This window comes from Telmatherina bonti (genome assembly GCF_933228915.1).
Source record: "Telmatherina bonti genome assembly, chromosome: 2".
NCBI lineage: Eukaryota > Metazoa > Chordata > Actinopteri > Atheriniformes > Telmatherinidae > Telmatherina > Telmatherina bonti.
In genome coordinates this window covers 15,319,864-15,346,929 of record NC_136620.1, presented here as the reverse complement: position 1 = coordinate 15,346,929, position 27,066 = coordinate 15,319,864, and the positions used below count along the sequence as shown (strand labels likewise).

General features: G+C 39.0%; 2 protein-coding genes across 3 annotated transcripts in view; both read right to left on the bottom strand.

Moving 5' to 3' along the window:
- lrp5 (low density lipoprotein receptor-related protein 5) overlaps window positions 1–16,810 on the bottom strand; it is a 59,563-nt gene extending 42,753 nt beyond the window's left edge. For both annotated transcript variants that reach the window (XM_079259462.1, XM_079259463.1), the window contains exons 1-3: window positions 16,576–16,810; window positions 1,077–1,277; window positions 763–979 (exon numbers count right to left, since the gene is read on the bottom strand). In XM_079259462.1, the coding sequence (XP_079115588.1) occupies window positions 763–979; window positions 1,077–1,277; window positions 16,576–16,636 (479 nt within the window). In that variant the 5' untranslated portion in view covers window positions 16,637–16,810. The remainder of the gene's footprint in view (window positions 1–762; window positions 980–1,076; window positions 1,278–16,575) is intronic.
- A 9,690-nt stretch (window positions 16,811–26,500) lies between these two features.
- The window catches only part of pdrg1 (p53 and DNA-damage regulated 1), a 4,311-nt gene continuing 3,745 nt past the window's right edge, over window positions 26,501–27,066 (bottom strand). The window contains exon 5 of the mRNA XM_079258750.1: window positions 26,501–27,066. This exon is cut by the window's right edge and continues 97 nt beyond it. The gene's annotated coding sequence lies outside the window, so the exon portion shown is untranslated.

The window sequence follows — 27,066 nt, the reverse complement described above, 5'->3', positions numbered from 1 at the left end:
CTTTCTTTTTCTCTTTATCTCTTTCTTTTACCCCCCCCCCCCCCCTCCCATAACAGTGTTGCATCATTAACATGCATGTCTCCTGTCTCAGCAGGTCTCCCTGGCCGGAAGTAGCAGTTCCTGTTGTCTGTTGTCTTTCTGTCCTCTTCCCCCCACACAGCAGAGGCAGATGGCTGCCTGTCCTGAGCCGGGTTCTGCCGGAGGTTTCCTTCCTGTTAAAAGGGAGTTTTTTCCTTCCCACTGTTGCCAGTGTGCTTGCTCAGGATGGGAGATTGAGTTGGACTCAACTCAATCTGTTGGTTTCCTTATATAGGCTGTTATGAATTGGCCTTCATTATGTTTTCCCCTCTGTCTGTAAAGCGTCTTGAGATGGCATTGCCGTGATTTGACGCTATATAAATAAAGTTGAATTGAATTGAATTGAATTGAAAAAACATCTTCATCCACAACCCACTTCCAAAAGAGTCTGAACTCTGTGGACGTATTGTTATATAAACATATTAAAACAGAATGTTGTCTAAAGTGTCATGAAAAATACGAGCTGGTCTGCAATCTTCCTTTTTAAAAGGAAGTCAAACGCATGACCGTGTTGAGGAACATGTTGCGGCTAATCAGGTTTATTATCAGCAGGTCAGGGACACGACTAAGTGCAAAAGGAGCACTTTGGAGAACAAAGACTGAGTGAGGTTCAGTTTCAGAGAAATATTTCACAACGTAAAATTTCTAACTTTAAAGTCCCCCTCATCTGTATCAGGCTGTTACCGTTGACCCGGGTTCAGGGCGATGGCTCTGGGCTGGTCCAAGTCCATCCAAAACAAAACCTTCCGAGAGGAGCCATCCAGGTTGGCTACTTCAATCCGATTGGTCTCCGAGTCTGTCCAGTACAGCTTTTTACCCAACCAGTCGCAGGCTAACCCATCGGGGCTGTCCAGCCCGGACACCACCACGGTCTGGCCTGTTCCCAGGGCCTCTTTGAGGGCTGCAAACACCAAAAATGCATCTTTAGAAACTCATCTCAGGTGGTGTCTCGGTATGACTGAAGTAAGTAAAAACAGGGAAACTATGAGCGCTCTTACAGTTGGAGGACTGGTTCCAGTGCGTCTGTTTGATTGCTTCCTCACTGACATCTGTCCAAAATATCAGACCCTCATCGTACAGGAAGTCCACAGCCGCTGCATCTTCCAGTTCACTGACCACGATGGCCGATTCACCCCGCACACCGTCTGTATCCACTAACCGCACATCCCGCCGGTTGGCAAAAAGAAGAAGGGGAGAGCCTGGAGAGAGGAAAAATAAATAAATAAATACACAGACGAAGTTTCGAAACAATAATAATCAAGTGTTTTAAAGCTGCATGTCTAAATTCTGATGAATTTCTCAGTTACACACTGACTGTTTGCAAAGTACTGAACACACAACTGCAGCCTGCCGGGCTGAATAAGGAAAAAAGACTCAGGATTTTTTTTTTCAGGGTTGGATAACTCTGGACTACAAGTAATTTTGTGTTTTAGGTGCAGAGCACTGTTTGGTTCCCTGTGCTGACGCTTTTGCTAAACTTATGTCTTCATTTCAGCCCCTTAACACCTGACTGAAAAAGTAATCAGCAGAAAATTCTCATTGCCCTTTCACAAAATATAGGACAAATAAATAAATACAAAATGAACATATGTGTATCATTATTACCATGCAATATATCAGGATTATTAAAATGCCAAAGGTGCCGAACAGGAGCAGATGGCATGCATCCCATTGTGCACAGCTAATTGTGGTACTGAACATTACTTGAGCAAAATAGATGAGCAAGAAGTTACTGTGGAGGACGGCTCACCGGCCTGTTAAGCATTACATTTAAAAAAGAAAAAAGATATACATCCATTATGTTTCACCTCCTGCTAGATGACCAGCAGATTTGAACAACAAAGTAAAAGGTAAATGTTCATTAACCCAGTTAAATAACCGTGTTTATCCGTCATAACACTAATATTAATGCTATGTTGTCATTTGCAGTTTTGTAGTTATGTATGATTGATTGGGTTTACAGAAAAGCAACCAGTTCAGCTTAATGTTTAATGGTTTGTAGAAGAAAGCGCAATAAATTCCACATATTATTTGCTCTTTTCCAGAATTATTTACATGTCAAATAGCAGCTATCATTCTTCTGGACAAAGTCTGCGTTGAAGCTGCACAGAGTGCAACCTCTGAAAAGAATTATACCAATAATCAGGAAATCTCTAGTTTATAACAAGGTTTTGGGGGGAAAAAAGCTCAAACTATGGTGTTGCAATAGGTCTCAGAAACTGTATGTAACAACATTGGACATATAACTCAATTATCACTCTTAACAGAACCAACTTCCAGCTGACTTCAGAAGAAAAAGGAAGCATTGTGGCTTGTTTTGGTAAAACATTCAGTATTCATGTTTCCTGCTGAGCCAATGCTCTTCCTTGAATCCATGTTTCCAAGGGTTAATTTAGGATTAAATGTAGGTTTTGGGTCGATGTTCAGTTGTAATGGATTGGGACCTGAATCTTGAGCCAAAGGTTGATTTGAATAAGCTAAAGGCAAGAAAATACTGTTTAAAAAGCCATAAAAACCAAGCTGGACCTTTGAACACTGATAAGAATCAGTGTTGTGACAGGTAAACAGTGGTGTTGTTCGATGACTAGCGAGTGCTTAAAACTAAACAGAAGTCCAACAGCGGCAAAAGATAATAACAAAAAAACATGTAAAGATTTAAGGTCTCTGGAACACAGATTTAGTCCCATCCCAGCTGGTTTCACCCTCAAACTTCTCAGCAGATAAACGTGATAATTGTATTCAATCGTTTGTTGACATGTTTTACAGTTCCGATATTTTTCATACTCTTCCCTGCCTTTTCCCTCCTTCCTTCCACCAGGTTCCCCCTCTCTCCTTTTGTTTTGCTCTATGTTTTCATTTAAACACCTTCATCTAGGGCTGGGTTGATACGCTTTTCTCTCAATTAGACTTGGGTGCCGATTTGATTTAAATTGCAATTACTAAGTTCTGTTGATTTTTACTTTGCTTTGTAAACAGCAGACCATTTGAACGAGTTCCATGATGTCCAAGTTTACAGACTATATCATGAGCCAGATTTCCAAATTAAGTTGATTCAAAATCAACTGTGCGTCAGTATTTAAAATTTATTCAGCAGCAAATATATGTAAACCAGCTGTTTGAATTTATACTCTTGTTTCAAAAGCTTAAACTGCATATAAAAGTGCTGGTTTGAGTGTCTGTTGGCTTGCTGCTGCCGTACGTTTGATTATTAGCTCTGTTTTTACCTCAGGATGGCGTCTTGCTACGTCTGCAATAACGTTAGTCGTGTGACCGCAGTACGCAGTAGTGCATTACAGAGTTTACAAACAGCTTTCGACATGTCCAACTCTGCTTTTCCCTTCATAGCAAAAGATCCAAAATGTGTTCACACTTTTGACTTAAAATGTGATGGTGGAGATTTATCTCTGCACGTTTTCGCAGGTTGTCCATCATTCTCCCTCTTCTGTTTAAGAAGGATATAACATAGACAGCCGAAGAGAAACATTTCGCTCTCTGCTGGAAAAAAGTGGTAACTTTTCCTCCATCTGGCATCTAAACATTTAAATTAAAAAAATTTAAAAAATTAAAAAAAAAAAAAAAAAAAAAGATTTTCCACTAAAAAATTTATTTAAAAATTCTAAAACAAAAAAAATTGTAATTTTTCATGTAAATCGATTTTTTTCTCGCACCCCTACCTTCAACCCTCTTCAATATTCAGTTTTCATGAATCAATGTTTCCAAGGATTCAGCGTTACGATTAAACTTCAGTTTGGGTTTTATAGTCAGTTGTAATTAACTGAGACCAGAATTTGAGCTAAAGGTTGATTTAAACAAGGTCTCTGCAACAAAAAGCCATAAAAACCAAACTGGACCTTTGAACACTGATAAGAATGTGGTTTTGTGACAGATAAACAGTGGTGTTGTTTACTGACTACTGAGGGCGCTGAGAGCTAAACAGAAGTCCAACAGCAGCAACAGAAATATAAAAAACAAGATTTAAGATCTCTGGGTTGACTTCCGGGTCATCGGGGAATGGCGGCTTAGAGCGCTTGTCTCCTGACCAAAAGTGAGAAATTGCCCTCTAAAGTCAAGCAAAACCGACGAAAATAAGTCTTCAAGACTTACAAGAGAGGGGAAAATGCCTCCGAAATTGAAAAATAAACCGGCGGGCTCGGTAACACCAAAAGTTGCCGATGTACTGCATGAGGAGGAAGCTAATGCTAACACGGCCGCAGCTAATGATAACACCGCCGCGGCTAACCATGGAGAAGTCGAGGTGAACGAGGAAGAAGTGTCGAATAGCATGATACTCAGAGAACTGCGTGAATACAGACAAGAGATTAAACAGGAATTTGCAAAGACAAACTCCAGACTGGACGAAGCGGAAAAAAGAATTGTGGGAAACGAGGAAAAGCTGCAAGACATGGAAACAGTTGTGGAGGAAATGCTACAGCTACAAGAACAACTACAGGAGAAACTAACGGATCAAGAATGCAGGTCGAGAAGGGAAAACATCCGGATATATGGAATTCCTGAGCAAAAAGAAACAAGTCCAAGAGTAATGATTGCATTCGTGGAGAAAGTGCTTAGGGAAAACCTTGACATCCCTGCTACGGCAGACCTGCAGATAGAGAGAGCTCACCAGGCGCTTGCCCCCCCACCCCCTCCCGGAGCCCGTCCTCGGTCTATCGTAGCTAAATTTCAGAGCTTTAGAACCAAAGAAGAAGTGATCCGTTTGGCTTGGCAGAAGAAAGGCTTTGAGTTAGATGGCCATAAAATAAGCATCGATCATGACTATGCTCCTGAAATTTTGCTTAAACGGAAAGCCTACGCCGAGGCACGACGAGTGCTGAAAGAAAACCAGATACGATTCCAGACCCTCTACCCGGCCCGGCTGAGAGTCCACTACGCAGAAGGGCAGAAGATGTACAACACAGCGGAAGAGGCGACAGCTGACATGGCGAGCCGAGGACTGTCAGTAAAAGTGATTGAACAACCAACAACATTGCGGGAGAGGATTCAGCGTGGAGCATGGCAGCTGGTGCGGAACAAGCGCTCCACGACAGCCCCGAAGACACAGAGCTTCAAGCAAAAACTGCAGGCTTTTAGACGCGCGACAACGGAGGATACAGGTTGACTATTTTTCTCTTTTATGCATATGCTTATAATCAGAATAAGAAATGAGTGAGGCTGGTATGATAAATGATTACTTAATAATTTGGTCGGAGGAAGAGACAACTAACTGTATTGACTAAATGACTGACGTCATACTGGAGGGCCCTCAAGCACACTGGAGGTGCAGAGGCTATCCCTCTAACCAGCATCGGGTCAGTAAATGGACCTTAGGGTTGGAAGAAAATGTTCGAATCTGTTCAGTGTTCAATGTTTATAGTGTTTACAAAAGTTGTTTTGTGTTCTTGTTTTATTTAGGGAGTGCTTACAGAAAATTGAGATTCAATGATCTAGAGGGTGTAAATGCATGGAGAACCAGTTGAAATTGTTTCTTTCAATGTAAATGGAGTTTCAAATCCTATTAAGAGGAGTAAGATCCTGTCTAAATTGAAACGAGAAAAAGCACATATAGCCTATCTTCAAGAAACCCATTTGAGTCAATCTGAGCATGAAAAACTAAAGAGGCAGGGCTTTAAATACGTGTTCTCCTCCTCCTATAAAGCAGGACGCCGGAGAGGGGTTGCTATTCTAATTGCTAATTCCCTGAATTACGAGCATATATCAGAAGTTCAAGATGAAGAAGGGAGATTTATTAAAATTACTGGAAAAATAGAGGGACTTGACGTCACTCTTATAAATGTATATATACCACCTGGAAGTGATTGGGCTTTCTACAGGGATATATTTGATCTTATGGTGAATTCTCAGGGAGTGGTAATCTGTGGAGGAGATTTTAATATCAGGTTAAAGCCTAAATTGGATGCTTCGAGTTCATTTAACCATGAAAATGCATTATTGAAAAAAGTAAATTCATTGATTAAAGAATTGGGAATTTCCGATGTTTGGAGAGAATTGCACCCAAAAAGTAGAGACTATACACATTATTCTTGCCCACATAATGTTTATTCAAGAATAGATTATTTTTTTATGTTTGGTAGTGATTCCTTTAGAGTAAGAGAATGCAGTATTAAGACTATTGACCTTTCTGACCACAGCCCCATCTCACTGTCTGTTCTTTTAGAAAAAAAGGTTAGAAAAGGGTTGTGGAAATTCAACTCAAATATACTAAATGACCCTAAAATAAAACAAAAATTAAAGGAGGAAATTAAGACGTATCTGAAATTGAATGACACAGGTGATGTATCCCAAATAATACTGTGGGATGCTTTGAAAGCTGTGTTAAGAGGAAGGATTATTTCAATGACTTCCTACTTAAACAAACAAAAGAAGCAAAAACTGACTGATCTCCAAAGTGAGTTGAAACAGCTGCAAAGAAAAGACAGTTCTAAAAGTCATTCCACAGTAAAAGAAAAAATTAAAAAGATTAAGGGAGAAATAGACAATATTTATACACTGGAAACGCAAAAGAAAATTATCTTTCTGAAACAGAAATACTATGAGATTGGGAGCAATTCGACTAAACTGTTAGCATACAAATTACGCAAACAGAGAGCGGAAAACACGATTAATAAAATCAAACATCCTATTTCCAAGACAGTTGTAAACAAAATTGAAGAGATCCAGGAAGCTTTTGAAATTTTTTATAAGGATTTGTACTCCCAACCTCAAATGTCTAATGAAACACAAATGGAGGAATTTCTAAACATGTTAAATCTACCATCGTTAACAATTCCACAAAATGAAAAGTTAGTGCAACCAATAACAACCGCTGAATTGAACTTAGCTATTTCCAAGTTAAAGATGGGGAAATCTCCAGGTGTAGATGGTTACACCACAGAATGGTATAAAACATTTAAAGAAGAATTGTCTCCTATTATTTTAAAAACCTTTAACTCAATCATACAACATGGTGAAATTCCTCCATCCTGGAAAGATGCTGTTATTTCTGTCATACCAAAGGAGGGTAAAGATAAGCAAAATTGTGGTAGCTATCGTCCCATCAGTGTTCTAAACTTAGACTATAAATTGTTTACTGCAATTATGGCTCGAAGACTTGAAAAATTCCTTCCAGATTTAATACAGCTGGACCAGTGTGGATTTATCCAACAACGACAGACCCTGGATAACATAAGACGGTCATTGCATGTGATAGAACAAATAAATAAGGAAAATATCAAGGCTGTACTCGTTGGATTAGATGCCGAGAAAGCCTTCGACTCGGTCAGGTGGTTATTCCTCTATAAAGTATTAACAAAATTTGGATTTAAGGACAACTTTATCTCAATAATAAAATCCCTATACGATAGGCCAAGGGCCTATGTAAAAATCAATGGAAGTCTCTCTGGCTCCTTCCTCCTTGAGCGTGGAACGAGACAGGGATGTCCGATTTCACCCCTTCTCTTTGCTCTTTACATCGAGCCCCTTGGCCAACTGATCAGACAGACTAAAGAAATTAAGGGAATTAAAGTTGCCGGAATGGAGGAAAAAGTCTCAATGTTTGCGGATGATGTCCTTGTCTTTTTGGAGGGGCCTGAGGAATCATTTGAGGAGTTAATGTCATTATTGACTCAATTTGGTAGGCTTTCTGGTTACAAACTAAATATATCCAAAACTCAGGTGATGATTTTGAATTATAATGTCTCAACAACACTTAAAGAAAAATATAATCTAGACTGGGAAGCGACTTCTTTAAAATACTTGGGAATAGTTCTGACAAAAGACACTTCCACTTTGCTACGGGCAAACTATGATCCATTATCACTAGCAATTAAATCAGATTTACATAGATGGAATCTTGTCCCTTTTCCAAATTTAAATTCAAGAATTATTGCAGTGAAAATGAATATAGTTCCTAGACTATTATATTTGTTCAGAACTTTACCTATTGAATTGAGCGACAGCCAATTTAAGGAATGGGACAAATGGATTTCCCGTTTTATATGGCAGGGAAAGAAACCAAGAATTCGCTTTACAGTCCTACAATTACAAAAAGAGAAAGGAGGTGCAGTGCTGCCTTGTCTGCAGTATTATTACTATGCTGCTCAGATTATTCCGATGTTGTACTGGTGTAATCCAGCCATCCAAGCCAAATGGAAGACAATAGAATTCAACATATGCTCCAAGTTTCCTTTACAAGCTGCGATTGCAAATAAAAAAAAAGGGCAGATCAATTGCAGGGTGTCAATATGTGGATTGATCATACTTTAAAGATATGGCACAGGGTCATAAAAATCTGCGGACTAGCAGATATAGTGAAACATTTCAGATGGTGTGCATATGATACAGATTTCCACCCAAACAAGACTGATAAAAGATTCCAAATGTGGACCAAAAAAGGTTTGACGACATATCATTCCTTTACTCATAAGGGAACATTACAGGATTTCCAATCCTTGCAAACTAAGTTTGGCTTGGAGCGGGCAGACTTCTTCAGGTTCCTCCAAATGCGTGATTATTTCAACAAGCATTGTAAATGTTCAAATTTATCATCAATTGAATCAGATTTTTTTAACATTTTGAAATCAGCTCAGGTTACTGTGATTAAAAAAGCAATTTCCAAATTGTATAATGGGATGCTGAATGCAAGGCAAGATAACACTCTTCACATTAAATATAAATGGGAGCATGAAGCTGAAAGTGTTATCACAGTTGAAGACTGGGAAAAAGTCTGTATTTTCCAGTGGACTTCTACTAGCTCTTTGGACTGGAGAGAACACTGCTGGAAAAACATTATACGTTTTTTTCGGACCCCCCTCCAGGGCAAATTTAGAAATGCTAATGCTGAATGTTGGAGAAAATGTGGTTCTATGGAGGCAAATCATTGTCATATATTCTGGGATTGTCCAAAGTTGCACCAATATTGGTCAGGTATCTATAAAGTTTTGACAGATGTATTTAAAATTCAAATTGACAATGATTTTACTAGTCTGTATATGGGTCTTATTCCAGCTGTAGAAAGGAGAGGGGATATAAAATTGTTGCAAGTGCTCCTAGCAGCAAGCAAGAAATCAATTACAAGAAAATGGCTAAATTCAGCATCACCCACACTTAATGATTGGTTTGAAATAATATTGGAAATATTTAAAATGGAAAAATTAACATATTCTTTAAGGACTCAGTTAGATAAATTCTACTTCATTTGGAATAAATGGATCAATTTTATATCTCCAATCAGGAATGACTTTAGATAACTCCAGGTTAATTCAACTGTTAAATATTCTTTTTATGTGTGTGTTGTGTGTGCATGGGGGTGGGCGATATGGCAAAAATTAATATCACGATTTCAGCTGTGAAGATCGTGAGACGGTCTAATATCGCCGTGTCGCCCGGCCCTATGTATACGTTATACACTTATATGCATAAGAATGTGATCCATTGTGCATTGTATTGCATGACTGTAAGCCTCCTGTCTTTAATGTTGCTTTTTTTTTTTTTTTTTTCGTGCTTTGCCGTTTTGTTGTTTCCTTTATACAAAATTGAAGAGAAGGACTGTTATAGAAATTAAGGTATTGTATATCTGAAATGTCACTTCTCCTAATAAAAATGTTAATTACAAAAAAAAAAGATTTAAGATCTCTGCAGCGCAGCCTTTTTGCAGATGGAAATAATCAGAGTTCAGCAGATCAGATTCAGTCCCAACCCAGCTGATTTCAGCCCTCCAACTTCCCAGTAGATAAAACGTGATAATTGTATTCAGACAATTGTCTGCTGATGTGTTGTACAGGCGGACTGAAGCAGTTAAAGCCTGCAGATATTTTTTCCCAACTCTTCCCCATCTTTTTCCTCCATCCCTCCACCAGGTTTACCCCTCTCTCTTTTCGTCTTGCTCTCCTTGCCTTCATCCAAACAGCTCCAACCCTCCTCCAGCCTCACACCAGAGCAACACAAACAGGAAAAGATATCAATCTCTGCTTTACATTCCTCCTCAGCTTGCTCTCCAAATCCCTTCCAAGGTCTTCAGCTCCTTTTCTTTTCTCCTTCATATTTAAAGGCACTCCTTCCCCGAGTGTTTGACTCGGTCTCAGATGATCACATATTTCAGCTTCAGTCTCAAATATTTCATCTAACTTTTCAATGTTTAACGCAGATACTGCTCTGTGGTTGATAGAAATCTTCTTTCTGCAGTCTACTCATTTATCACTTTGGATTCATTTTTGTTTTGAAGAATGAACCGAAATACCAGAAGTGTTTTCTTTTAAGTTGAACTGTCTGCAAAATAAGCAGCAGTTTAAGAATTGATGGCTTTTAGGAAAAGTCTGACATCTTCTCTGCATCCTGTTGGTGCCGGGTGATGGAAGAGCCCAGATTTTCTTTCTTCCAGCTCTGGTTCAGAACTACAACTAAATCAAAACCAGTTCTTTCTGTTAGATCCCAACAAGTCTGGTGGCATAAACCGCAACTATTGGTCTTTTCTGGTCCAGAGTAAAGCGCAACTAGCTGAAGTGAAACATTTTTAACAATCCAGAACCAGTGCATTTTAGTCTGCAACATCTAGGAGAGATCAGTAAGAAACTGAGCTTCAACCTGGATGAAAGGTCCAAGCTGCAGCTGACGAACATGAATATCAGACTGTGGTTCAGCATTTCCATGTAGGAGCTATTCAACCTCTAACCTCATCATCTGGGTGTGTTGGTCTGGTCTGGAGTCTGCTGAGCTTTGGTTTCATGTGTTTTCAGCTTGACTAAGATATTCTCATGTATTTTAACCATTTATTTTTTTCTTATTGCTTCATGTTCAACGTGCTTTTTGTTTTCTTATAAACATGTCTGCCCACTGCAGAGCAGCTTTCACAGTGCAAGATTTTATTTTGTTTCTTAACCACATATACAAACAGTCAGCTGATCTGGCCGGCTGTTGTTTCTCTGTCCTCCCACAGTCGGTGTGGATGAGACCCATTTACAGCACCAGTCAGTGTTTAGAAACCAGTCAGAAACTTAGAAACAATCCCAGCAGTGACAATAACAAGACAGACAAAAGTTAGTGTTTGTTGTGCCCGGACATTCACCAGCTGATGATCGGATACTTTCACAAGGTCTGAACATTTTTTTTCAGAGTGTGTTTAGAAAAACTCAAGAAAATACATAAGAAAACACAATCAGAGCCATAGTTTTCCAACTGTGGTATTGTGGTACTCTCTCTGGTGGTACACCGAACAACTTTCCATTATCCAAGTTACAGATTAAGTTCCAAGTAATCTTTTATTTACAGGTCATAGTATTATCAATTTCCAACCATCATATCTGCTTTTCATTATAAGTCAACATTAAAATACAATACAAAAATATGTATTCCAGTGTAAAACTGGGATGCAATGTAAGCATTCCATTTAAAAAAATGTATTTGTCAATTAACTAAACAAAAAAAATGAATTATGCTTGATCAATTTGTTGTCATAAAAAGTACTTTTTTTCCAATTTGGATTAGAGTATTTCTGGACCTAATATGTGAATAAAACAGGTAAAGTAAAACAATAATCAGATAATATACCCGAGGTTGTGCTGAGGGGAAAAAGATAACATGGCTGTGATAAAAGTTTTCTTTTGTTATCTGGGAATCAAAGGCAAAGTCAAAAGCATTCAAAGAGCCATAAAGTCTCGGGCCCCTCAGGGTTATCAGGACTTTGCTGAAGGCTTTTCCTTGAGTTGTAAGACAAAGTTTACATGTTATTTTTGGTATTAATCACTTTTACCATGACAGATGCTGGCACTCAACCGTAAATAACATTTTCATGCCAAATGAACCATCTGAAATCTGATGCATAAGTTTAGGTCTCTTCTGCTTCATTTTAATGTCCGTCATAAAGCTGGTACTTGGACACTCTGATATTTTCTCAGAGGATGTTAAAAAAAAAAAAGGGAACTAGAGAATTTTCTGAACTGAGGCCTGATTCATTGAAGCAACATCTTCTTTTTTTACTTTCAACTTGTTTCTGTTCAGCTCTAAAACAGCAGAATTATGATCTGGCTGTGATGTTGCACCAAACTGATTTGCTTTGCCAAGGATAGCTTATTGATATTCATGTAAGGACTGCTCTTTATTTTGTGTGACTGTATCAAACAAAAGTAAACAAAAAAAGAAAAAAACAAGACAAAGATACAACAGGCAAAAAGCAACATCAACATCTACTATGGCTGTGACAATATGCTTTTGTCCTGATTCGATTCGATTACGATTTTTTGGGTGCCAGTTTGATTTAAATTGCAATTCTCTTTGATTCTTCGATACTGCTGATTTTTGTAGAATAAAAACAAAACAAAAATGTACAAAACTTTTTTGCAAGACATTTATCTTAATTTCATTTAGGAAAAAACAACACAGTAGCCATACCATCATTCTGCAGCTATAATGCCCAAGAAGACAAGTAAAAAGATCAATAAAAACAATAAAAATTACACATATTTTAATATGGGGGTTTTTTTCATTCATTTTTTTGTTAAAAACTGATTTTTTAACAAAAAAAATCAATTTCAATTTAGTTCTTTGAGAACTGTGCCATTGTGTTGCATTTTCCATGTGCATTATAAATATTTAAGAGCTCAGTGGAGAAGATTTATTTCATCTGCTGAGTTTTTTTTGTTTGGTAAATAAAAACTAAAACAGATCAGGACAGCCACCCAGACAGGACAATGTGATCTGAGGAAAACTATGAAAAAATGAGAGTTCAACTGCAGGTCTACTTGGTTTAAGCTGATTTCCTGTAAATTCTTCATGTTTTCAGTTCAAAACACTTCATTTTTGTCTGTTTTTGGTGTTTTTGAGGTGTGAGGAGAAACACTATTGTTACAGGCTAACCTCAAACTGACCACATCATCAAAACAACTTTTTATTAAATTAGTTCAATGTGAATTAAAACTGAAATCATTCTTTTCAGACTGAGCCAGCTTGTGTTTGAACAGTTTGAACAGTACACACATTTACCTGATCAAAGACATACATCTGCTGTTGGCTTTTTACTGAGTTAAACAATTAATTAATTACTGATAAAGTACGGGAATATTTAAATGTTGTCCCAGAGGGAAGGGGTCTGTGTTGATCTTAAAACTTCAAGTCATCAACTCAACAGATTAGAGGCACTTAAAGCTGACAACTTCAGTCACAAAGTAGTTAATAGAGCAGGGGAGAAACTGTTTAACAATAATCAATAAACACAAAGGTCAGAAAAGAATATACATGATCGACATCCTGAACATACTTGTTCAGAAACCACTTCATTGTTTTGTTTTGTTTAAAATGGTTTGAAATGACAGTTTATTGTTAGGCTAAATTATTTTAAAGGGCAAAGATTGTAAAAGACAACAACAACGTCCAAAATCAGCTGGACAGGCTGAAGGGAACTTTGTTGTTTGGACTTTCAACAAGAAATCATTCTAAGTTATAACCAGACGTGTGAAGAACCAAGTATTTTCTGGGTCTGGGCAACAAGTAGCAAACAACAGAGGCACTGAAGGCTCATTTATGCTCCCTTATGTACGTACATGGGGACACCCATTTTCATACATCATGGAACTCATACCTCCATGCGTCTTTTACATTGCCAGTGTTCATTCACCAAAAGGCAGTACTGAGTTCAGAGGTCAGCTCATTGTTTTGCCGTCGGTTTGTAGCGGTGATTTACAGATATTGTCATCTACAACCATCCAAAAACACCAGAAGTAGAACGATAATATTTTTGTCGTTCTCAGCTTACTTTGTCCCTTTTTATGGCACTTTTAATTTGGTGATTTCTGACATCATTTTCCTGTTTCTCTTCTTCTTCCCTGGTTTGTTCATTTTGCTGGTTGTGTGGGCTATACAACTCAACACTGCCCCCACAATTTCCAGTGGTACTGCTCAGTCTGCAAAGATCTGCAAGGACCCTAAAAACGCACCAAATTGGAACAATATACAGTATGATTATCAAGCCCTTATAAGATAGCAGCAGCTAGCCTTACAGCCACTGTTAGAGAGAGTGAGATTTACTTATCAGGTTTAAATGTGGTGTTTGGAAACATTTTGGTTTTTAAGGGCAGGAGAACAGACAAGGCCTGGAAAGGACTTACTCCATGTGCAAGGCATTTAGGGCACATTCACATCAGACTTTTTGATGCAAATCTTAATCTGTTTGCTCGGAAAGTCCACTTCGTTTGGGGAAATTTGAATGGGCCAAACCAATTCTTATTTGGATCAAAGAATTGGACCCGATTCGCCTACAAACACAGGTCTTGGTCCATATCAACCAGACCAAATACAGGAAGCAGACTACAAAAAAACTTCACTTCCCGCTTTTGGCATAGCATTGCATTGTGGGTAAATACAAATTGATCACGTTAACAGTCCCCTGCCTTGTGTGTTGTTCATACTGCACCCATTGCAGCAGTGTATTTCTGCAGTTTATGTACATTAAACAAAATAAAAACCCTAAAACAGCAATATTTTAGTGCCCCATGTTTAGCTCACAAGAGGAAGAAATGGATTTTTCTGTTTCACATGGGTGTTATCCTCTCTTTTGCTAAATACTAGTGCAGCGCCACCTTTGGTGAGAATAGGGATAGATTATTCTAATGGTTTGGCTCATCTGACCAAAGTGCAGCATGAACACAATCTCGGTTCGCATGGATATAACCCCCTACAACTGAGCCAAGTCCCCAATCAGAGCGAGTCTAGCAGAATATCCTGATGTGAATGCACTCTTAAAGCAAATATAATATATAAAATTATTTAATATAATAATGAAATAAAATATAACAGTGTATTACCAACATGTAAAAGGACATCTGTTTCAAGTCCGGGTTAGAGGAGGAGATAAAACAGCTAGTTATTGTTTCAAACTATTGCCAACACATATTTCTTATTGATTCTTTGGAAAAAATAAAAGACAATATGAAAAATATATTTGCTATTAATTGGATATATGAATGGCTCCATATACATAAAAGATAGTTGAGATAAATGTGTTTGGTTACTTGAATTATTGGATACATATTAAGTATAAAGTAGTATGAAGGTAGCCACAGAGTGAGGAAAAAAAAACCTTACGTTGGGTAAAAAGATGCATTAAAAATCCAGATCAATGTTTTATAACCAAATCGTAGCACTGAATCGTAACTGAATTGAATCATGTACCTAGGATGGTACACACCTAATGTGTAATAATGGTTAATTACCGTTTTTACAAATCTGTTAATGATCTTTTTTTACTTTGAGGTTTCGTTAAGTTGATTAATGTAAGTAGTTGATTACTTGTGTAATTAAAGTACATCTCTGATGTGGATGGCACCGCAAGGCAAGCTGCTTTCTTGACTGGACAATACTGTATTCACACAAATACACTGTTATATGATAATACAATATATATATATATATATATATATATATATATATTCAACAAACCATTGTCTTTCAGGAATCTTTTTTTTTTTTTTTTACATTTTCGTGTCCCTACCAATGTCGGAATCAAACCTGCACACTTGCGCCTGTCAGACACACCGAGCTCTAAGCACAAAGAAAACATCTCCCAAGGGAACCGGATCTGTCTCAGATTCCCAAAATCAAATGCTCAAAGAATTTCAAAATATAAATTATTGAAATTAACAGATTGTGGATAGAAATAAAGACAAACAGCCTTTAACTGTTTATTGTCCACGTGTAAACGACAACAGATTGGGAGATTCATTCACAACCTCAGCCAACATCAGTGTTAAACTCAGTCCTGATAACCAGTTCACTGACCAGTTTAACAAACTGGATCTGAGGTTCAGGTCTGTATCTGGACCCCTGACTGACATTTAACCCTACAGCCGCCTCACACAGGGGGTCCTACAACAATAAAGACGTGTGTTTAGTTTTCAGTGCAGACAGATGAGATGAGATCAGGAACACCTGATAAAATGTCCATCTGAAGAAAGACGAAGCTCCGCCTCCTCCAGGCGGCTGGAGACGATTAAACAGTAAAATCAGACAATAAAGGCAGAAAAACTCTCCGATCGCGGAGGAAAAACTCTGTCTGGATGCAACTTCGTTTTTTCTCCACCAAATCTAACCCTCTTCTTTTCATCCTTCCAGCAGAAAGCCTGTCTTGACACCCGACACCAAGCTGGAATGGCTGAAGCTGCAGAGGCCCGACAGAAAAACAGCCAGGCGGCTTCAAACTTCACCTCTCCCCCCGAAACAAGTCGGCACCAGCGGACTGAGCCTCCGCCGAGGCGCCAACACCGGGGAAAGTTCCGACACTGTCTGAGAAACTACTGAGACTCAACTCTTGATGAAAGAAAAGTCAACTTTCAAACAACACGTCGCCGTTCACGTTAAATAAACAGTTTCACCATGAAACTGTGACTGATGGAGGAAAAGTCCAAGCGGGCAAAGTCCCGCTGCTCCGGGGAGTTCAACCTTCCCGTCGGTTTCCGTCCTGATCCACAACCCCGATTCCCCCCAAGGATCTATGTTGGGAACAAAAAGTCTACGTACCCTGAACCGCAGACAGCAGAAAACTCCACAGCAGCAGCAGCCCCGCGAGCACACCTCCCATTTCCAATCCCGTGCGCCTCAAATCCACAACTCCTAGTCCATGTTCCTCCTCCGGCCAGACTCAGGTCCGCTTCTCCCCGGGTTCATCTACACGAACGGCCCGGATCCAGATGTTCCACCGATCAAAACACGCTGTCTGGTTCCGCTCCTGATCTGCTCCTCTGTCCAGATACTTTTTTTCCTTCTCCCTGTTATGACGCTCGCGCTACTTTCTACTTTGGAGTGTCGAGCTCGCGCACGGAGTGAAAGCGCAGACAGTTGTAGGCGGACTGACGACGTCACGCGGCACGAGGCGGTAACGTCTATTTGACTGGAGGCGACTTTGTTGTGAAAACTACAAGTTTCCGAACCGAAGTCTGTTTGGTGGTCGAAGCGCGAGAGGGTTCAGAGGACACGAGCTCTTCCTGAATACTACCTACACAGACACAAGCACACAAAAACTCACTGATACTTTTCTAATCAAACAATAAATAATAATAATAATATTATTACTACTGTTATTATTGATAATGATAATAATACGTTATTATTATTATTGCTTGTTTGATTTGAATATTATATTATATTTATATGATATGATATTATATTATATTATATTACAATGATAACATTATTGGTTCTACTTGTATCTTTTTTATTATTATTGATGATATTTATTTCAGGTCCTATTATTATTAGTAGTTGTAGTAGCTGTAGTAGTAGTAGTAGTAGTACAAGTACTACTATACTTTTTATCTGTATTTTGTGTTCTATTGGACAATTTGTACTGATCCATACCTTTGCACTATTTAGTGTAAAAGTTAAAACAAAAAACTTGCTTCAACCTCATGTTGTCCGTCTGTACTATTACATTCCTTTTTTATATCTATAACTGCTGTTTATTTTTCACATGACTGATGGGAAAAGGCTGGATAAACCAGGCAAAATGTACTGAAAAACTTCCAGTTTTTAAGACTCCATGATGCGATGAATGGTGGGAAAACCAAATAGTGTTTGGGGAGCTGTTTCTACAGTTTATTGATAAAACATAACACAGATAGGATGTTCTTCATGAGCTATTACATAGTTATATATTAGAATGTGTGTCAGACACAAGGTAACTATTAGGAGTGTAAAAACACACTGATATAGTGAATGATTATCAAACTAAACTGAAAATATTCATGTAACCTTTTAGATGTACCTGTTAAATCCATACCTAATGAACAGACCACAGTTTGTTAGACTGAAAGGTTGTGTGTCTGAGATGGTGGTCTGCATCACAGGAGCACCACTAGGTACTGTGCACTCACCATTTCTCTTCAAACTGTACACCTCTGACTTCCTACATTAACTGTGAGTCCTGTCACCTGCAGAAATACTCAGAATACTTTGCAGTTGTGGGGTGTATCAGTGATGAACAAAAGACTAAGTACAGCGAACTGGTCAGTCAGTTTGTGAGATGGTGAAGAAATAATCACCTCATCTTGAACACAAAACAAAAGAGATGATGGTTGACTGCAGAAAAAACCAGAGTAAATTTACATCCTGGGAGACGAGGTGGTAGAAGAATACAGATACTTTGAAGGGCTTCAATTTGCTAAAAAGCATAAAGATTGGACTCTGGAGCGATGGAAGTAGGCAATGTGGTTTGATGAGTCCAGATTTCCCCTGTTCCAGAGTGATGAGATGATCAGAGAGGCAGATCAAGGGATGCAGCCTCCATGCCTAGTGCTTATTGTACAAGCCTGTTCAGGCAGAGCAAAAGCATGAGGTCAGCTGATCACCTGAAAATACTGAATGAGCAGGTTACTCCAGGGCTGCACTGTGGCGTAGTGGTGAGCACTTATGTCTCACAGCAAGAAGGTCACTGGTTTGAGGTTTGAATAGTGGCCTTTCTATGTGGAGTTTGCATGTTCTTCCCATGTATGTGTGGGTTCTCTCCGGGTTACTCTAAATTGTCCCTAGCATGCGCATGAGCATGTGTAGCTGTTTGTCTTTCTGTGTTGGCCCCGTGATGGGCTGCTGACTTGTCCAGTGTGTACCCTGCCATGATTGCTGGGATAGGCTCCTGCTTTTTGTGACCCTGAATTGGACTAAGTTCAGAAAATAGATGGACAGATCACTCTGTCATCCCTGATGTCACGGCTATATTCCAAGATGACAATTCCAGTATTCATCAGGCTCAGATTGTGAGAGAGTGGCTCAGGGAGGATGAGACATCAAACTACTACCACCATGGAGTCCAGACCTGAACCCCAATGAGAATCTCTGGGATTTGGTGGAGAAGGCTTTGCACCATACTGTCCCATCATCAATACAAGTTCTAGGTGCAAAACAAACGCAACACTGGATGGAAACATATTGTATCTCTTGACATATCAGATGTTTATTTATTAGTACACTGTATATTTTCTAGTGAAGAAGAAAATGTCAATGACAATACATCACACATCTGCACCAAACCACCAGATTTTCCAGCACATCTTCCAACAACAGAACATCTACAGTGAATTACAACGATGAACATGTTTTTGGCCTCTACACCAATGCAGTTGAGCTTTAAAGGAACGCAATGTGTTTGAAATTAAAAATGAATGTACACACTGCTGGCTGCATGCTGAGAACAGAGATAAAACATCCCAGATCTGTGTGTTCACACACCTTCAGCTAAGCCAACCCCGTCACTCCTCCTCTGTTTTTCTGACTGCATTGTTTCTCTGTTCCAAATTGGCTTCCACATTAAAGACAGTGAAAACTCAAACCACATGTTCTCCTGCGCCACAACTATTCCACGCCACATGCACACAGAGCAGGTAAACAGGTTTTTATAACACTGCTAGATGAGCTTTTATCAGGCCGCGGTTCATCTGCTGGGTTTTTACTGGATTTACCTAATTTAAATACTTTGTATAATATTTTCTAAATGACATTTAAATGACTGCTGCAGTCTGACCTTTTGCCTGCTTTTTTCCCTCTGAAATGTTTCTGTATTATTTTTACATGATAACACCTCTAAAGTATGGTCTCCTTTGTGTAGCTTTATTTGGTCGTCAGTAAATGAAACGAGATAAGAAACAAGGAATAAATAAGTAAACTCCCAACATCCTTAAATGTAGAAATAAAATCTGATGATTTATTTTTGCCCGAAAGAAACCAAACTTTCACTCATGTTTTTTGCACTTAGGTAGTTTCTGGAGTGCTGCCTGGACTAGGTTTTCTTTCAGAAGTCAACATTGCCGGCAGCTTTGCTTTGATCCCCGTACTGTTCTCTACAAAAATCAAAAAGGCCTCTGCGTTGGTCTGCATTCTCCGTCTGTCCAAGTCCAAGGCTTAGGAGTAATACAGCTGAGTGTAAGAAATTCCTTTCTCTTTCTTCCTGGGTAACGAGGAACAGGTGAAGCGCCCACATGTCTGAGGAGACCACATCTTGTTGGACTTTTTCATCAGACTCCTTCAGCTCATGGAGAAGGGACACATTTTCTCTTACATCTGCTGAAACGGTGGGTCATGTGGAAACTGAGCCCTCAAAGACAATGTTTTCAGACAATGTGATTCAGATGAGCTGCATGTTGTTGGTCAACTGAAAGCATCTGGTTACCTCACTGGTATCGTCGAACATATTACAGCAGGGGTGCCCAACTCTGGTTCCCGAGGGCAACAATCCAGCAGGTTTTCCATATATCCTTTTTTCCAACACACCTAACTCAAACTATTGTGCAGAAGTTCACTGGATTTTAGATCCATTTAATGGATGGATGTGTTGTGGGATACATCAAAAACCTTCAGGACAGCGGCCATCAAGGACCAACTTTGGGCACCCTTGTGTGACAGAAATGACCTAATCTGAGACCTCCCCTGGATTCAACATCTCCGCGTGTGGTGCTTTTTCAGGACCACCAAGGTCCAAGCGTACATCTGCATACCAGAGCTGGCCCGATGCATAAGTGAACTAATCGGCTACTCAAGGCCTCCACAACGCCTGGCACCAACCAAATAAAGTCTCACACCCTTCATGCAGGCGACTTGATGCACTGCTGCCAATCGCTGTTGGTATCCATAACTTGGTATTTAGTTTAATAAACTGACTTAAATAATTCATATAAATTGGACACATGCGTTTGTTTTAACTGGATGAAAATGAATTTACTTAAATTGGTCTGTAAAATCTGCGATGGACTGGCGAGCTGTACAGGGTGTAACCTGCCTTTCGCCCAAAGACTGCTGGGATAGGCTCCAACTTCCCCACGACCCTTAATTGGATTAAGCGGTTAGGATTATGAATGAATGGATGAATGAATGGTCTGTAAAATGCTCTGAATTTACTTTAATGTGAAATGATGCTATATAATAAAACTGAATTTCATTGAATTCTCACACTGTCATAGTATCGGAAACATGGAACAACCAAAGATGTGAGCTGATCATGGTTGCGTTGGTGGTGGACTTCACACTGAAGTCTTTACGTGGTCTCTGAACACTGCCAACCCTGTGAGGAAAACCCAACAAAAGCTTTTCTTCCTCAGGAAACTCCAGAAGACTGGCATCCCCTCTAGGCGCCTTGTGAATTTTTACAGGAGCACTTTGGAGAACATCCTCTTTTAGGGAGTCACAGTGTGGTACAGCAGCTGCACAGCACAGAGCATCGCTCCCAGACCTGGACACTGTGCGCTGGGCGCCTACAGAGACAAGCTAAGTTCATCAGCATAGGCAGAACTTACCCTGGACACTGCCTGTTTGTTCCCCTCCCATCAGGGAAGAACTATCGGACAATAATGTCAGACAAACAGACTGAAAGTGCTTTTTCCCCAGAGCTGTGGCCTCTGTCCCTGTTTTTCCTGTTTAACACAAAAGACCTTATTTATATTTAACCCTCTGGTTTAAAATGTGAACCTATATAAAGTAGTATAGCCTAATTTGTTGTACATTAATAGGCTACATCCAGTTATTTCTTAATTTGTTATAGTTGAATAGCACATTGTGTGGATTTTACACAGTATTTTGAAACCCCTTGGAATTTTAAAACATCGTAGAACAAACACCAATCAGTTATAACAGATTTTACAGAAATCCATTGCACCAGTGAATGTTACTGTACTAAACCCTGCACTACAATTAATGTATTTTTATATTAAACTATGTAGTTCTATGATCAATGTAAAAGAATCATATAATCATATAAAGGCGAGGATAACAACATGATATGACCAACACAAGTAACTGAAATAAAAATAAGTACACATTTAAATGAAAATAATAAAGAAGGATGTTCATTCTTATTATGAAATGTAATTACTGGTGAGCATTTTAAAAGAGTATTATGGTTTGTTCAGCCCCCAGCCAGAAGATCCAGCTGTTTTTCCTCTGATTCCTAATTGATAACTTGCCAGGACCAATATGGCGGTCCTGTTGCTGTATGAACTCTATGGGTATGAAGCAGGGACCGATGCAGCATCTAGGTCTATACAGTCTATGGTCTATGGTTTATACTTTAAAGCTGGGGTAGCTGATGTTGGGTAGCTAGCAATACGTGAAAGTAGCACCCTGTCTTGGCTCCTCCCCCACTGGTTTTGCTCCTTGCTGACTTTTTTTCTTACCTCTGCCAAGGAGGTTATGTTTTTACTGGCGTTCATCTGTTTGTGTTCAAGATAACTCAAAAAGTTATGAATGGATTTTAATTACTGTGGGTTCCGGAAGCAGACTCCCTCCACACCTTTAAGATCAAGCTGAAAACCTTCCTTTTTCATGATTCTTATAGTTAGGACATGAGCATCTCCTGAGTTGGAGTCTGCATGTATGGGACCCAACTGTCCAGGTTATGCTCTTTGCTCTCATAGTTATGGGTAGTCTAGCCAACCATTACTTATGTAGCAATGGGGGCGTCACCTGATGCACTGAGAAGCACCTTGCTCTATTTCTCTTATATAATAATGCATAAATATATGCCAATATTGCCGTCTCTAACTTCTTTCTCCTTTTTTCCGCAGGTCTTCCTGAATAAGTCTGTGTACATGTTGTTCTGTCTTTCCTGTCGTCTCCACCCCAACCAGTCGAGGCAGATGGCTGCCCTCCCTGAGCCGGGTTCTGCCGGAGTTTTTCTTCCTGTTAAAAGGGAGTGTTTTTCCTTCCCACTGTCGCCTCGTGCATGCTCAGGATAGGGGATTAGATTGAAGACATGACTCAATGCAATCAGTTGGTTTCTATTATAGGATATGTATGAATTGGCTTGAAATTATCTGTATGTTGACTTGTGTATGTAAAGTGCCCTGTGACAACATTGTTGTAAAGTGGAAATAAAGGTGAATCGAATTGAATTGAAATAAATTTTTAGGAGTTGTTGGACATGTGAAAAAGAAGAACAGATTTAATTTTGGTGGTGATCCGGATCACCGTTTGGATCCAGGAACTTTTTAAAGGCCGTGGCTGAGGTTTGCGCTCTGAGTGCTTTTCTAGTTCGCTGCTTTTTCTGCCAACAATTTTTTCTTTCTCGGCTGTTTAGCAGGAGGAGGCAAATAAACCGAGCCGGGTCGGGGAAATCCTTCCTGCATTTTCTTAGCTGTGAAATGAACAACTTCAGTTCGGCCCGAACATTTTTATTGGTTGGAATTTTTACAGATTTACAGTCAACTGAGGGGTCCAATTATATTTCTTATTGTTCGTTATTACAAAATATATAGACTACTATCAGGACAAAGAACCACTTCACCCAGAGTGAAAAAAAAAAAAAGTCTGAGCAAGATTACCTTCTCCCAGAGGTTGCAATTCCTGGTCCAGAAAGTAAAAGTCCTGCCATGTTTTGGATCTACCTGTACATTTAGAACAAGTGTTTTCACTAACAGGCTTGTTTACCTTGAAAATAAACTCTGCTCATTAACTTCAGCTCGTTTGGTGACTGGTTGGAACAGTTGCCGGACAGGACTTTTACTTTCTGGACCAGGAATTGCCACCTCTGCCTACCCCAGCTTTCAGGACCTGAACAGAGTCACCATGGTTACGGCCTGTCAGGCAGTAGCTTGTGCACCAGTGCCACCTTGTGGGAAAATCAGTACAGGCTATATTTTGATCCAAAGCTATGTTCAACTTGACATTAGCCATGCATATAGTGCTTTTATTCAATCCAAAGTTAAATGCTAAATAATATGGAAAATAATAACTCTTATTTTAGAAGATTAGGAAAAAGCAGGTAAAGATAAATGCAGTTACTGCATATTGTAGAGGCTGCAATTGTAACAACTTCCAAAAAATATGTAACGATTTTTTTTACATCACAACCTGTTTGTTTCAACATTTTCGAAAATAAAATCTGACAGTTGTTTAGGAAACTAAAAATATGTATCAGACAGACGGACCCTGACTTGAAAATGATTTGTGATTCTGATTTGAGGATTAAGGAACTTGATGCAGCTGAAAAGACAACGGCTTTGGGGAAATCACAATATAACACCAGTTTCCAGCTGTGTGAACACAACTCCACGAACGATTAATATAACATAATGTTGCGGGAACAAATAAACAAATTAAACAAAAATGTTATCTTTTCCGTCAGAGAAAAAAGATAATTTGATATTTTCTCAAAGTTGGATGTAATTACAGAAACAATCAGATTTTTTTTTTTTTTTTTTTTTTTTTTTTTGGTAACAAAAATGAAAGAGATTCAAGTTGAAACAATAAATGGTATTTATCTATATGCTGAATTTTTTAGATGAAGGTTTAAGGTGGACAGTAATGAATTTAAATTTGGTCAAAAAGACAGACACACAAAAATGTATTCTACAATTGTCGTATTATTAAATCCTTTTGGAACAAGATATATGAGTAGTTTTCTTCGAGTAATGTACCTGTTTTTGATTATAACAAAGTTGAATTAGGTGTTACTTGTTGAAACCATATGTTTGTGTGTGTGTGTGTGTAATAATGGGGTGCTATAAATATTGGGAAGTTTTATACACAAGTCTAAATTTTTCAAGGTTTCTCCAAATTTTCTGACATAAAAGAAATATTTAATTCATATGAAATTATATGAAATATCTCTATGCATGTTAATACAGGCCTATTGGAAAAAGGAAAGCTGTATGGCTTTCAGAGATATTTGCATTTTACATTAACTAAGCCTGTGTGATTATGATTTCCATTCATTCATCCATCCATTATCCATCCATCTTCTGCCAGACTTCCATCTCCGCAGTCACATTCGTCAGCTTGTGCAGAGGAAACCCGAGGTATTTGTTGGCCAGCAAAGAGTTGTAATACCTCAGCATGTCCTGGGTCTTCCATAAGGTGTCCTGCCAACAACACCTTGCCTGGGAGGAGTCCAGGAGGCATTCTAACCAGATGCCTGAACCACCTCATCCACCAGGTTTGTAATGCAGTTTATAGTGATAACTAAAAGTCACAAATTTAATTATACATTTACAAAATGAAACCCCAACATTACAGAATGCATTAATGTATATTATACAGGGCTATAATTACACAGGGGTGTTCAGGGGAGCCTTATTTTCAGGTCTGCACCATGAATATGCAAATCACGTGCACATGCATTGTGCTTAGTAGTAAGGTCAATTACCTTGTTACTGTCAAACAATCTGCTATTACTGTATGCGGCTCATTTAATCAAAAACATTTTTACAGGGACAGAAAGTTCTTTTAACAACCACAAAAAGTAGCAAATGAAGCAGCGGGGAACCTTTTTTTGCTTACATTAATCAACATTTCAAAACTGCATTTTGTATTTACTCTGGTTACGTCTGTCAAATATTCAAATTTAAGTGATGATCTGACATATGTAAGTGTGACAAAAAACCAAGAAGGGGCAAATACTTTTTCACAGCGTTGTAATTGGACATGCTTCCTGTGAAGTAAGTGGTTAAATTGAATTTGTCTGATATGTTTGAGGCACTGTAGTTCCTTTTGTTTTTCCCTCTTTGCATTTGCATTGCAAAAAAATATTTATCTGTTAACTTTATTGGCAGAAAAACTGTTGTGGCTTAAAGCTGTAGTTGGTAATCTTGCTCAGAGACATTTTTGTTTTACTCAGGGTGAAGTGGTTCCTCGTCCTGATAGTATTCTATACATTTTATAATTACGAACGATAAGAATTATACTTATACCCCTCAGGTTAACTGTAAATGTGTAAACACTCTAACCAAGCCAAACGTTAGGACAGCAATGGAGTTGTTCATTTCTTATATTTCGTAAGCATCTTCCCCGGTTCCCCTCTTCCCCCTCCTGCAGTGCATACCTGATAGCTACACCCTGCATTTAAATAGCGTGTTAGAACGAAAAGACAAAGTAGTGAAGAAGAAACTCAGAAGGGAAACATGGCTGAGAAAATGCAGGAAGGATTTCCCCGACCCAGCTCGGTTTATTTGCCTCCTCCTGCTAAACAGCCGAGAAAGAGAAAATCTTTTGTGGCAAAAGCTGCAAGTAAAAGAGCCTTGGATCATATAAGGAGAAAAACCAGAGGGGGAGGAGCCAAGACAGGATGCCACTTTCAAATCTTGCTAGCTCCCCAACATGACCTACCCCAACTTTAAGAGGGCTGTGAATTAAAATGTTGCCTGATGATTAATAGTATGAATTTAAAGACCCATTCAAAAAACTTTTTGACTTTTAAAATATGCATTTATGACCTGTTTTGATGACACAATAAAATTCATTAAGCACATTTCCGGAGCTGTCACTGCCGAGCTTCATCTTGCTGCTATAAAACCGTACTAAACTTTCTGAACCAGGATGTGACTTTTCCCTTCACAGTATAATCAGGAACTGGATGTTTAGTACATGCAACGTTGCTGATTCAGCAAAGAAACGCAAGATTAAAAGAGAGAAAAGGACAAAATAAGAGTCATCGTAAGATCTGTATTTTGCTGGCTGGAGAGAGCTAACAGGTCAGGGAGGATACAAGATTGATGCCAAATTGGCCGTCAATTGGCGAGCGCGTGACGGGAAAAAATGGCAAACGTTCTGTAGTGTGTCTTTAAGACAACTGCACTGGTAACTATGGAAACCTTCTTTCCAGAGGATGCATTGGGGGGCCCCAAAGAGCAGTTGTGTTTAGAAAACCCAGATGGTTAGCAGCAGCCCTGCAACCAGACACATTATCACTTGTAATAATGATGGATTGAGTTTTGCCAACAGAAACAACCGGACATTTTATTTTTTACAAAATCCTGCAGATATCCTTACATTTTTATACCGTTCTGAAATGTAAAACATAAAAACACACTTTTTGAGAAGATGACCAGCACTGGAGCTCAGTGTCCGTAAAAAGCCTCCAGCATCACATCAGTAATATTCTGTACATAGTTGAGTTCACAGATGATGTTCTAAAGCTCCCCAGCATGATAACTGTGAATTCCTTCTTTTACACATTAATCCAATTCATATCTCTGGTTGGATTGGACAATTGGCTGTCTTGTGAATCCATGTGACTGTTGCCTCAGAAGAAGG